Genomic DNA, 14,266 nt, shown 5'->3' with positions numbered 1-14,266 from the left:
TGGGCCAAACATAATGCAAAGTGGGGATACCCCTTGAGGGCGAAATTGAATGGCTGTGAGGGCCAGATTTGGCCCACGGGCCAGAATTTGACATGTATGCTCTAGTGCAAGGAGACCCCCTTGATCCCCGCCACTACAGCACTCCGTGGAAGCCTTTAGGCCTCGCTCATACTATATGCATTGCTGTGCGAATTTAATGAACTCCAATTGTGTGCGATAAGCAAGGATATCAGATTGGCATAGACTGCACTTTCTGACGCTTTCACAAAGTCCCTATTTCCATTACGCCTGAATCCGGGGTGAGTCGGCAGCGTTTCCCCGCAGGGGAAAGTGGCGGGACATGCTGCCTATCACTTTCAACTCAATGCTGTGCAAATCTGAATAGCATGCAGCAGATTTCTGTGCATGGCATGGCTAAGCGATTCTGGCTGTGGCTTTGCCCCACTACAGGAGCTGCAACCAAATCAGAAACAGCTAGGGCTCCCGGTTGAAACCAACCCTTAGGCGCTGCACAGGAGTTCATTATTGTTACCCAGAATGCATTTATTTCCAAACACTGCCCTGGCCCATTCATTGTTTGTTAAAGTGTACCAGAGATGAAAAGGAAAAATAAATCATACATACCTGGGGCTTCTTCCAGGCCCCTGCCAGCCTGATCGCTCCCTCTGCGCCGTCCTCAGTCTCCTGGATCTTCCATAAGGGCTCCCGGTATCTTTGGCTAGTCGGTGCATGCGCAGTATGGCTGCACATGCTCCTCCATCTCGCTCCCATGGCCAGGAGAGTTCTGCGCCTACGTGTCGGGAGCGCAGCTTGCCATGCGCGTACGGCTGTGCATGCACAGTAAGCCCCAATTGTCCAAGATACCGGGAGCCCTTACGGGAGATCCAGGAGGCAGAGGGCAGTGCCGAGAGAGCGATCAGGCCATGAGGCTGGAGGAAACCCCAGGTATGTATTCATTTTTCTTTTCTTTTCATCTCAGGTTCCCTTCAATGTGTTTAACAGCGATTTATTATTACTGTTGAGCATGTTAATATACCTAGAATTTATATGTGGCTTTATGTGAAAACACGTTGATAGAGCAATTTAGCCACGGACCTGCTTCAGTAACTCAAGTGCTTTTACTGTTATTGTTTGCATCATGTACATAAGAACAAATAAGAACCCTTTTAACAACCTTTCGTGTAGGTAGGAAACAGTCTGCCTGCACTCTGCAGTCAATGAAATCCTGGTTCATTAGCAGATTGCCATTGATCACATTGTGTTTCCTGGGTTATCTCCCGCAGGTCTGTCTATCAGGAGCGTGTGCTGGAAAGGAGACAGAATCCTGGCCGGGACTCAGGACAGCGAAATATTTGAAGTGATGGTGAGAGAGCGGGACAAGCCTATGCTGATCATGCAGGGTCACTGCGAGGGGGAGCTGTGGGCCCTTGCTGTTCACCCTAAGAAACCCCTAGCGGTTACTGGTAGTGATGATCGCTCTGTAAGGTACGTGAAATGTCACAAGAATAAGATTGAATTCTGTACACACAATGTATTGCTTTTTTTGTTGTTAGGCCTCTTGCACACTACATGCGATTCCGATTTGTGATTTTTAATCGGTACTGCATGCTGCGTTTTTTGTGCGTTTTTCTTCTTATTTTGATAGCATTAAGGGAAATCTGAAATCGCAAATCGGAAACACAAATCGGATTTGCAGGGGGCCTAAGAGGACGAGTGTCAGGACAGAATTCGTGTGCTTTTTCCATTTTTGCAAGTTTGCGTTTGCCACACATCTTTTACAAGTCAATGACATCACATTTGCACCGTAGTGCAAATGTTGCGCTTCCAAATTTTCTGCAGAAAAAAACTAGCCCGCATGTATTTTTTTTTCCGCCCCAGACATGTGAATCGCATGCGATGGAAATGAAAATGTTTGCATTTCAAATGCAAAAATTCGCATTTCAATTTGAAGTTAATTACATACAATTGCATGTACAATAACTGCATTGGTATCCGTGCAAAAATTTGCATAAAAATGCAAACAGAAAAAAGGAGGAGGATGTGGAAATTTGCAAAATTCAGAATCGCAAATACAAAAATGTCACAGGCCTCAATTCACAGGGATAATTGTGAAGGCAGCCTAAGGTAAATCCTCCTTAAAGCGGACCTGAACTCAGAACTTCCTCTCTGCTCTACAAGATACACAACAGCATTATAACCTTAAAAGAAAAACGTTTCTTTGTTGCTGCTGAGACTAATCCTGTAATAAATCTGCAGTGTGTCTACTTCCTGCTTTCATGGAGGCAGACATAGGATTAACATCCTGTTTTTACCAATTAGCTGCTCTGCAGAGGCTGCCGAGATTGCTGTGCTGATACAGCTGAGAGATTAAATTACACTTGTGATTAGTTAGGGGGAATTAGACAGGCTAAATTCTCTAAATACATACATGGTGCATCTCTCTATATTTTCCTTCTGTCTTGTGCAAGAGTTCAGGTCCACTTTAATAAGCAGCAAATAAAACCTGAAATAATTATACATTTGTATCTGAAACTGCAATAAAGTGTTAGTTAAATTTAAAGATGCCAATATAAAATGTAATCCATGCATGTGTGTATTAAGTTCTACTTTCAATTATTTTGACTTTGTATTTGAAAAGTCCTGAAGCAATGGTTGTTGATTTCCTATACTGGATGCATTATATACAGTAAGTAGGTGAATTGGCCTGAGAAGCTGAACAGTCATTTGTCTCCGCCCCTTGTATTAGACTATGGAGTCTCGCGGACCATGCGCTGATTGCACGCTGTAACATGGAGGAGGCGGTCCGAAGTGTGGCCTTCAGTCCAGATGGATCTCAGCTTGCACTGGGAATGAAAGATGGTTCCTTCACTGTACTCAGGGTCAGGTAGGACAGACTGATCTTTATTTGCTGTTTAAAAATATACAGAGGTCTGTTGCCTTTATTGCGTGGATCATGTGACTAATTTACTTTACATCTACAGTTTTTTGTATTTATATTGGAAAACCACCGTATGATTTCTTAAAGTGGATCCGAGATAAACTTTTACTCATTGCATTGTGTTCCTTACATATAGTTTATAGGGCATTCCTCAAGCCAAATACTTTTTTTGTTTTGCTTTAATACTCTTATCCCCTTTAAACTAAACAAGCCTCGCCCACTGCTCCTTTTGTGCCTTGGCACTGTAGAAAGGGCTTGTGGGAGTTCAGCCTGGGTAGGAGGAGGAGGTTACTAGCCATTGATTTCAGAGGCAGAGGGAGGAGGAGAAGGGACTGAATATACACACAGGCAAGCTGATAGCATTTCCAGCCCTCAGCCTGTGACAATGTGACAAACAGAACATGGCTGCCCTCATTGTAACACAGGAATAAATAATCATAAACTTTTGAAGCTGTTTGCAGCTAGATTTGCTGTGTAAACGATCTAAACTTTAGATAAGATATATAGACAAGTTACTTGTTATAGTTAGTTTTTCATCTCGGATCCGCTTTAAGGCCCGTATTTACTACAACATTTTTCCGAAGATGGTCGACTATTTTTTTTTTTTTTTAGCGATGAGCAATCATTTCTGCAAACTCGCACAATGGGTACAAGCACGCAATTATGCAAGCGATGCTTAGTGACGCGTGGTGATAACAACCGTTATGGTGGATCAGGTCTTGAAGATCCCCGGCAAGCCTGCGCTAAGTACGGTGATCGCTTGAGCTCTCCTTTGCGCCTGTCGTGTGTCGTTGCATGATGTCACGCATACCCACTATCAGGGAGATGGAGCGGAAAGTGCTCATCATCATAGGACGTTGCTGGGAACCCTCTTCCTGGGTCGGATGGTGAGCATTCAGCTTTAGATCTCTCAGAGACACCAATGATGAGATCCAATTCTGAGTATACAGTCCTCCAGCTGTAAGGAAGTCTCACTTCTCCCTCTAAAGCCTTGTACACACGTATGTGGCATGTCCACCCACGGGGATCGGGACCTGATCCCTCAAGTGACATTGTAGGGCTCAGGCTGTATAGACCTGTCACTAACCTGTAGTGAGGCAGAGGGCTGATGGGTCAAGTGACAAGGGACATAACATGATGGCCAAGGTAAGAAGGGGACCAAAGTTTATCAATGGAGAGGATGATGAGGCACGCATCAGATTGAGAGCCACATAGCCCTTTAATGCACTGCCCAGTAAAATAGACGTTATATAATTTCGTGGTGGACAGGTGGTAGAATCAATCGCTACTATTATGGTGGCCATACATGGTACAATAAAAACTTTTGATTTTCCCGGTTTTTCGATCTAAATGATCAAGAAATTCAAACGATTATCACGGTTTTTCGAAAAAATCTGATCGGACATGATGGAAAAATCTTTATATTTGATCTAACTTAATAATCGAACTAAATTATCTAATCAAAAAAAAAATTAAAACTTGTACCATGTGCCCGTAGATGCGGGCAGCCGGCATCCACCGCTGCCCGCATCTACGAGAACCGGCTCCGCGCTTATCCGTCAGTCGGAGCCAGTCTAAGCGTAGCAGAAGTGCGCTCTTTGCGTATCTCTGCAGGAGTGTATGGAGAGATACGTAGAGGGTGCACTTCTCCTGCGTAGCCTGGCTCCGATGACGTCAGCGACGGGAGCCGGTTCTCGTAGTCGCGGGCAGCGGTGGATGGCGGCATGGGAGCGATCCTGACGTATGGGGCTGGAGGGGGCTGGAAGAAGCCACAGGTTTGTATAAAAGCTTTTTTATTTTTTCACCTTGGGTTCCTCTCTGGTTCCCTTTAAAGAGCAACTCAAACCAAATATTTTTTTTCTGTCTTGGTCTTGAATAGAGTAAAGGTGGCCACTAATGGTCCAATTTCTAGCAAAAAATCGTTCGAGCGATCAGAAATTCTGATCAGACGAAAAATCGTTCACTACACCATCAACGAACCAATCTTTGCTTCCTATCAATCGCAACCAACATGAAAATCCAAATTTTGGTTTGACAAAAATCCAATCGGACGACTTATTTTCATAATCGTTTGTAATCGATTGTGCCCATCAACTGAGATTATTTGCAGCCAATTCAATCAGAATTTCTGATCGCTCGAATGATTTTTCTCTAGAAATTGGACCGTTAGTGGCCAACTTTAGTATGGATTTGAATTCTCTCAGAATTCGTAGTGTGCTTTTGTCTTGTCTCAAAAGTAACTTCTCCTTACCTGTCTTGTTGCGAGAATGGGGAGGTTTAGAACATCGTTCATAGTTTTATGGTTGTTTGTGTCCCAGTTCAATTGCAGCAAGTGAGGGAATTTTTTTCTATTGTGGACATAGACCACAAAACGAAAAAGCTGACAGAGGTTAACAAGACCTTGTTGAAGTTGTTTGACAAACTGGTTGAATACGACATCAGAGATCATCAAAAGGCTTTGGAAGCACTTGTGTCCTCCGAGTGCTTTCCAAAGACATGCGCCCCCACTCCACATGCTCACGCATGCGTAGTACAGAGCTGCATGTCTTTGGAAGCATTCAGGGACAGGGAGTGCTTTTGAAGCCTTGCGAGGGCACTAGAGGGTGGCAAATTTGAACAGGGATTAGCAGGGAAACCAAGAGAGAACTAGGAAGGCTTAATGAGATCCAGAGTCTTCCCTCTCCATAGATGAAAAGTATCTGACTTTTTTTTCAGGATGCTTCAGTATTGCTTTAAAGGATACCAGAGGCAAAAATTATAGGAGAAACTGGGAGCTGGCATGTGTGGTAAACCATCCTGAGTCCCATGGCTCCCACCCCCCTTCCCCTTTCTCCCCCTCCAGTGCTGCTAATTGCCCTCCGGCACCCTCTTCCAGTCGCCTCGGTCTAGCATCAGCACGCTCTGCGCATGCGTGTGACATAATGTTGACGTCACGCACATGCACTATGCACACCAGGCCTCGGTCATGCGCTTTGGGACAGGCCAGCGCAGGGGGAGTGATGCCTGACTTCGCCGACATGGAATACCTTTTCCTAGTAGCTCTGGGTCACCATGAGCTATCAGGGGACGCTTAAAAACTAAGAGAGACTACAGAAGTCGAAGAGACAAAGGCCAAGTTTGACATGTGATTTTCATTGCAGATTACTACCAATTATGCATAACTTTATCGGTTTCTATTGTCTAATTTGTGACAGGCTTGATTTTACCTGCTTAACACAGAAAAGTAAATTCGTCCCATTAAGTGAAGGACACTGCAGTAGAAGTTGAGAGCACCCAGAGCAGCCAATCATGTTTTAACTGTTAAATCAGGGGTCGGGAACCATTTTGGCTGAGAGAGCCATAAACGCCACATATTTTAAAACGTAACTCCGTAAGAGCCATACAATATGTTTCAAACTGGGACAGTAGGGCTCACGTCCCTGTTGCTATGGTAATGTGTATACAGTTGATCCGCCGGGCAGCGGGAGTGTCAGAAACGTCTTCAGCTTCTCTTGGGTTTCAGCAACATCAGCAATTTCCCCAAGAGCTAGACAGGAGAAATACCGACTAACAGCTTGTACAATTAGCTAGCTGACTTGGGGGTTGATTCACTTTGTAGGACGAGATACCCACACTTTGGCCCAATAGGCTGCCTGTCAAGTGACAGGTAGCCTATTGGGCCAATCAAAGTGCAGGGATCTCGTTCTACAAAGTCACTGGACCTTACAGGGTCCAGAGTGGGACAATTGAAGCAGTTGTTCGTTTTGGGGGGAGCAAGAGTAAGTTAGTAGTGCATGCTACAGCAGTTGCATGCACTACTTTGAAAATGTTACTTGTGCTGCCACACTAAGCTGCGCTGCTTGAGCAGTGTAGCTTAGTGAATCAACCCCCACTGATTTGTATGTGAGCCAGATGTAGCCATCAAAAGAGCCACATCTGGTTCCCAAGCCATAGGTTCCCTACCCCTGTGTTAAAGCATCATTCTCATTGGTTGTTGGTTGCTAGTTTTTTTGGTACCTGTCCTAATATGTCAGCTACAGTGTTTTGGTGACCATTCTAGGTTCATGTGTAAACAACTACATTCCATTCTGAAGAAATTCTACCAGGTAATTGTACTTTGCGTTGTTCCAGAGACATGACGGAAGTGGTTCATATTAAGGACAGGAAGGAAGTCATCCATGAGATGAAGTTTTCTCCGGACGGCTCCTATCTTGCTGTGGGCTCTAATGATGGCTTGGTGGATATATATGCTGTCGCACAACGATACAAGAAGATCGGAGAGTGTAACAAGTCTTCCAGTTTCATAACACATCTCGATTGGTCTGCAGACAGCAAATACCTACAAACCAACGATGGAGCCGGAGAAAGATTGTTCTACAAAATGCCATGTTAGTACCCAAATCTTAACTTTGCTTATAAACCGGTGACTGACCTTAAATCGTAAACTGTTTAAATACTCTCTAGATGAATCTAGTCTAAGTACAGCGGCCCCTGATACCTCTGGCAGCGACCAGCCGAGTGAATCGACTGCAATGTCCCCCAAGGGATCAGGTCCCAATTTCTTCCAGGCCACATGCCTTGTGAACCAGGGTATATTATTAACCTCCCTGGCGTTCTGGACGAGCTGAGCTCGTCCAGTGACGCCGCAGGGCACCGCTCAGCCCCTGGTGGGCCGAAGTTGATAATTGTTTTTTTAAAACACGCAGCTAGCACTTTGCTAGCTGCGTGGCTTACCTGATCGCCGCCACTCGCCAACGATGCGCCGCTACCCGCCACGAAAGTGGGCCGGGCTGCCCCCCCCCGCAGACCCCTTGCACAGCCTGCCCAATCGCCGCCCGGCTGCACTATGGGGTGGATCGGGACTCCATGTGATGTCACGACGTCGATGACGTCACTCCGTTCGTCGCCATGGCCAATGTTTTATTTTTGTTTGACGGCTAAAAAGTAGGTTTAATGTTTTATTGTCTCAGCTGAATTACAATCTTTAAGTATTCCAGAGTCACAATCGTATGCACTATTGACCCTTTTTATCTATTCCATGCACTCAAAATCTCTTCTCTTTCAGGCAAGAGTGTTATGGCTGTAATTTCTTGTTAGTGAGAGTTAAGCCTGGTACACACATCAAATTCAGTGACTTTGGTGAGGAAAATTCTTTGTTTTTACTGCGCTGCTTCAGAATTAGTTTGATGATACACTACATCCATGCAATGGTAGCTCCCAGCAATGCTGTTCTCTGAGCTAATGGGACTTGAGATTTTTACAGAGATGACATTACATTACTTGCAGACAAAAATAGTAGGATAACAGGTCTCTTATTATGTGTTATGCCAGACTGTAATTCTGCTTTAAAAATTAAAAAAGGAGCTATCTGTAAATTAAGTTTATCATTGTGCAGCCTGTGTACAGTAGAGTCCCTCTGTAAGAGGTCCCACTGAGGACTGAGAAGTCCCGACAATAAAGGTACCCATACACTCATCGATTTTCCCATTTGATTCCCCGCAGATTCAATCCATCTGTTGGGAGTCGATTTCCCCTAAATGTCTGATCAGTGGAATATCAATCAATTTTGCCAACAGTCGGTCATAATTATTGATCAGACAGGATGGAAAATATAAGTTGAACGCAAGTGGGGCAGGACCTGTAGTCAATCGATGGGCCATAGCGTTGCACTGCATTGAACAGTGCAAATCTGCAGTTCGATTGATTTTCAATAGATTCTCTGCTCTAATCTATTGAACATTGATGTGCAGTATGTGGTAGGAATCTATTCATTTCTGAATTGAAACCTTTCAGAGGGGAATTGATCATTTTGCCTTATCAACAATCTATAAAATGGAAGCACATCTCTGCTTCCACGTGGTTCCTCTTATTTATGCAAAACTATGGTGGGCAATTTTTCTTGTTATCAAAAAGATGACCACTACATTTGTAAAGTAGAATATAATATTACTCTACCTTTTACTTGATTGAAATATACGTTTCTTAGGCCTATGCCTTTCTATATTGTAGCTGGCAAACATCTTACAAACAAAGATGAAATCAAGGGCATTCATTGGTTCTCGTGGACCTGCGTTGTTGGACCGGAAGTAAATGGTATATGGCCAAAGTACACAGACCTCACTGACATCAACTCAGTGGATGCCAATTTCAACAGCTCAGCACTGGTGACAGGAGATGACTTTGGACTGGTTAAACTATTCAGATTTCCAAGCTTGAAAAAAGGTAAGGCATTTCCTCTTATATAGGAAAGGTGGGGGGAAAGGTGGTATGCGCTGGCGTTCTCCTCGCGATTTCCTCTTATATGTTCTTTGGTTTACTGCTTTGGTGTGATTGGTGTGAGCAGAGCAGTATTCCAATATGATAACTACCCCAAGCACATCTCCAAGACAACCACTGCCTTGCTAAGAAATGGAGGGTAAAGGTGCTGGACTGGCCAAGCATGTATCCAGGCCTAAACCCTACTGAGCATCTGTGGGGCATTCACAAACATATAGAGTGGAGGAGCACAAGGTCCACCAGCTTAGAGATGTTGTCATGGAGGAGTAGAAGATGATTACTGCGGCAATCTGTAAAGCTCTTGTAAACTAGATGATGTTGTGCAAACAGAATATTAACACTCTGGGCAGAATCTTTTACATGTTTCACTTCGGAGTGTAATCTCTTTTGTTGCCAGCAGTTTAGACATTAATGGTTGCGTGTTGAGTTATTCTAATGGGACAGCAAATTTACCCCGTTATACAATGATTACTTTACATTGTATCAAAGCGTCCCATCTTCAGTGTTGTCCCATGAAAAGATATTGTAAAATATTTACAAAAATGTGAAGTGTACTCACTTTTGTAAGATGCTGTAGCAGGAAAGGCAAGGGAATACTGTGACACATTTGGAGGGATGGCTAGAGGAGCTTACAGTCTAAAAGAGTAAGGGGGTGGGGGGACATAAGATGAAGTGACTGGTAGCCTGAACAGGAAAGAGAGGGAAGTTGGGCTCAATCAGCAGCTACGTAGGTGACAAGCAGCTTAGGCGCAATACGCTAAGAGCGCACGTAAAGCTTCACATACTTTTGAAAACATACCCCATTGCACATTTACTTGCCTTGTCTCTTCCTGATAGCGTTGCACATGTTTTTGATGAAGTTGGCATGGTAGTCACTTCACCTGTGATAGTATTTCTTTATGGCAAGCAGTCAATGATGAGATTTCTCCTAGCATCCCAGAAGTCTGATGTCATGGTCCTTCCTGCACTGGGCTGGCTGCAGAATTTGCAGATGGAAAGGAACCCATGGTGTTCCTGCTCTATTGATTAGCCTTACCTTCTCTGGACAGAAATGGTAGATCCAAGTCTCATCCATTGTAATAAACTGCCCATAGAATTTGTCTGGACTATGCTGAATATTGGTGCAGAGCTCTTGAGAATTGACCTTCAGCTGTCTCTTTTGAATGGCTATCTGCATTAAAGTACACCTGTAGGGAAAAAAAAAGTGCCCCTAGGGCGTACTTATCTCAGGAGGGGGAAGCCTCTGGATCCTACAGATGTTTTCCCCGCCCCCCTCCGTCCATCCTTTTGCAGAAACCCCCCGAAAATCCACCATCAAGGGCTTGTTGGTGTACGCGCAGGCACAGTAGTGGCTTTCCAGTGAGCGGATCCAATTGGACTCGGAGCTCAAGGGGAAAGCTGCTACTGTGCCTGTGCACAGCGGCATGGAGATTGTTTATAATTTCCTTTTGTCCGGGGATCCCAGCAGTGGAAGGTGTCTGCAAGGGACAAAGGGGAAAGCCATTTTAACCACTTAACGACCAGCTAACGCCGATAGGCGGCGGCTGGTCGTTTGTGGTTTTGCATGGAAACGTGACTCCGTGAACAGTGTGCGAGCCGCCAATCGAAGAAATCCCCGCTGTTTACATCAATACGGCGCTGCTGCGTTCATCCCCCAGTGGGGAAAAAAGGGGTGAAGTCTGATCGCCCTGCTGTGCACACGATCTGCGCTGCGGGCTGGAGAGCCCACGCAGCGCAGATCTGAAAGAACAGCCCCGGTCCTTAAGTGGTTAAGATCCAGAGGCTCCAAACTCAATCACACAAGGGGCCAAAGTCTAAAACCTAGTCTAAGTTACAGGCCACATTTTTTTTATCAGGATTTACATTTATTGAATAGTCTCAAACTAAGTGGCATAACTATAGTGACTGTGGGGACTGACTCCTCCCCTTCTGCACAGTAGCGCATATTTACCTGCTTCAGTGCTGCTTCACGTCTCATCTGGTCTTCCTGACATGCTCTATGCTGCATCCCTCTGGCTCCTGAGGTATGTCACATGGTTGGGAGAAGGAGGTATGGAAGCACAGAGCGTGCGACTGCCAGGAGGAACTGAAGAGACGTTCGCTGGAGCAGGTAAATATTACACTGCTCCGCTAAGTGGGGAGATGGTTTGGGGGGGAAAGTGTGTGTGTTTTACCATCCAAATGGGAGGTTAAGAGGTTTGGATCCCCAGAGCGGACCCCATGGTAATTTTGTCAGGGGCGGCGGATTGGGTGTTATTGTGTGGGTTATTGCTGCACCACAGCACACAATGTTTCATTCAGAAACTCTGTCAGTGGTGTCCTACGCTGGACGGGAAGGCAATGTGCGCTTGTTCTTTTACTGATTACAAGGGCCACATTCAGCCAGCAGGCCTTGTGTTTGACACCTGCGCCCTAGGGGAAGTTTTTATTCTTAAAGGTGTACTTTAAGGGCAGCTATTATGTCAACAATTTTCTCAAGTCCAAAATAGTTGCTAAAATTGATAGCAGTGATTGGAAATAGTGTTGGTGTTCGAATTCAGCAATACGTGGCTCAAAACTCGAACACAAGCATTCAGCACCATTTCAGCACCGGACAGCAGGACAGGTATGTTTAATTGAACTCAAATACTTTCTCCTTGGAGTTAAAGGGAACCCGAGGTGAGAATAATATGGAGGCGGACATATTTATTTCCTTTTAAGCAATACCAGTTGCCTGGCAGCCCTGCTGGTCCTCTGCCTCTAATACTTTCAACCATAGACCCTGAACAAGCATGCAGCAGGTTGGGGGTTTCTGATAATATTGTCAGAACTGACAAGATTGGCTGCATGCTTGTTTCTGGTGTAAATTAGTCACTACTGCAGCCAAATAGATCAGCAGGACTGCCAGGCAACTAGTATTGTGTAAAAGGAAATAAATATGGCAGCCTCCCTATCACTCTCACTTCGGGTTCACTTTAAGTGAAAATGTAATCTATACATATGTGTTCCCAGCCAGTCTTCAGACATTATAATCCAGCTCACATGGGGAAAGGCTCCCAGGTCTCAGCTTAGTACTCACTTTAAATATTTATTACTATTACAGAACTGAAGGGAAAAAATGTGCCTTTCCAAGATAAAGTGAATTCTTTTTTAGAAGCCTGAGCTGTCCATGAATAAATAACAGAGGTGTTATAAGTAATAGCCTAATGCGCCATCCAGCTATTTATCAATGCTAATTAATGGTAGACATCGGTGGAATATGAAAATGCAGCATTTACACTGACAGAGCGGACGCAGTCTGACTGCTGAGTGGATGTAATTTCCATCTTCCCATCCATCTTCTACACCGGCTGTTCTGCAAGCTGCATCTCCATAGGTCAGGCCATCCTCTTCCTCTAAGTGGCCATAACTCTGAACATGTCAAAGTGTGCACCAGTATCTATGCTGGTTCTAGCACCGCCCCCTTCCTCAGTGCCCAATGACATTCACTGGTCTCGTTTTACTTTATAAAATGGATTCTTTAACTCCCTTAGCGTTATGATTCTTTCTGAATTTAAGGTCCTGTTCACATTACAAACGCGGACGGCCGTGCGTTTGGAACGCAACGCATACGAACGCACACCATCCGCGTTTGTATGCATTGCGTGGCTGATCCCATACACTGCAAGTGAATGGGACAGCTGCGCGTTTTGGGAAAAAATGCTTTGCTCTGTATAGAGCCTCCGGCGGCTACCCCGAGCAGAGGTCGGGATTACCACTCTAAGCTGCGGTTTTTCGCCCTGACCCTAGCACGGGGTTAATGCCAAGGAAGTTAAAGGACTCCCGATGCGAAAATAAACGATTTAAATAAACGATTGTATCTATATACCTTCTCCTAAAAAATGACTTTTTAAGATATTCCACACTTTTATTTTATGTTTAAATCTACTTTTAAAGTTTTAACTGTTTTATTGTTTTTGCTCAATGACACATTCATTGAAGTATGCCAGAGCTAAAATCTATGAATGATTGATGCTGTTTATCTCTTTCCTGCTCTCAGAAGCCATTTTCTGCTAGGAAAGTGTTCACTGGATTAAATTTTTAGGATATGCAGAAAGCAAATTCGACTGATTATAAGCTATTTTATCTCGCATGTGTAAAGCAATAAATTCTTATTTTTGTGACCTGAGATATTTCTTTATTTGCGGTTTTGTTAATTGATTTTGCTAACATAGTCTTGAGTTAGAATGTGGTTGTTATGTACTTTCTGTTTCCTCATATCTCACAGGAGCCAAGTTCCGAAAATATGTTGGCCATTCTGCCCATGTGACGAATGTTCGCTGGTCACATGACTTCCAGTGGGTTCTCAGCACAGGGGGAGCTGACCACTCTGTGTTCCAGTGGAGATTTATTCCTGAAGGGATCACCAATGGTATCATCGAAACAGCACCACAGGGTAAGGTGGATATTATTTTAGCAGACAAATGAGATGTAGGTGACTTAATGAACAATATATGCAGGGGATACTGTTGCAGTTACACTATGGCAATGTTAAAAATGTATGGTGTGTACACACCCACAATTTTCCCACAGTTTGTGCTGCCTGCTAGCCTTGAACTTAATCCTCGAATAAATCTCTACATACCTCTGGTACAATGCAAGTAGATTTTGACTGCCTTTCATTGAGCTAAGCCCTGCCCCTTTGCATGACAAGGTCCGCCCCCTCTTCTTTTTACTGTCAAGTGCCAAAAGATCATTGGCTACTTCAGGCTGTCCAACCAGAGCATAACCGTTAACAATCCGAGGCAGACTGCAAACAATCCAAATCCAGGAACAGTCCAGAGTTCATTTGGAAATGGACAATAGGGTTCAAGGTGAATCACAAACTCTCAGGCAGGGTTAAACAGGATGGCAAACCATGTTTCCCAGATACTTCGACTTGGCACTCTGTTGTACTATCACTACCTACACACGTGCAGGATTGGTCGATCATATGGAGTAGCTACACCACACCACAATTGCGTGTGTGTGGGGGATAAGCAAAGACCTCCATAAGACTCATTCTGTACACCAATCAGTGTTGATCCTGCATTCAGAAGCACTTTACCGAGGTGC

At 44.5% G+C, this 14,266-nt stretch overlaps 1 protein-coding gene across 2 annotated transcripts in view; it reads left to right on the top strand.

Annotated features, from left to right (window-relative positions):
- Positions 1–14,266, top strand: part of EML6 (EMAP like 6) — a 245,299-nt gene that overhangs the window by 77,295 nt on the left and 153,738 nt on the right. For both annotated transcript variants that reach the window (XM_068232562.1, XM_068232561.1), the window contains exons 7-11: positions 1,284–1,485; positions 2,747–2,884; positions 7,049–7,305; positions 8,927–9,139; positions 13,440–13,607. In XM_068232562.1, coding sequence (XP_068088663.1) covers positions 1,284–1,485; positions 2,747–2,884; positions 7,049–7,305; positions 8,927–9,139; positions 13,440–13,607 — 978 coding nt within the window. The remainder of the gene's footprint in view (positions 1–1,283; positions 1,486–2,746; positions 2,885–7,048; positions 7,306–8,926; positions 9,140–13,439; positions 13,608–14,266) is intronic.

The sequence above is a fragment of the Hyperolius riggenbachi genome, chromosome 4 (assembly GCF_040937935.1).
Source record: "Hyperolius riggenbachi isolate aHypRig1 chromosome 4, aHypRig1.pri, whole genome shotgun sequence".
Taxonomy (NCBI): Eukaryota; Metazoa; Chordata; class Amphibia; order Anura; family Hyperoliidae; genus Hyperolius; species Hyperolius riggenbachi.
This window is presented reverse-complemented; position numbering and strand designations above follow the sequence as displayed.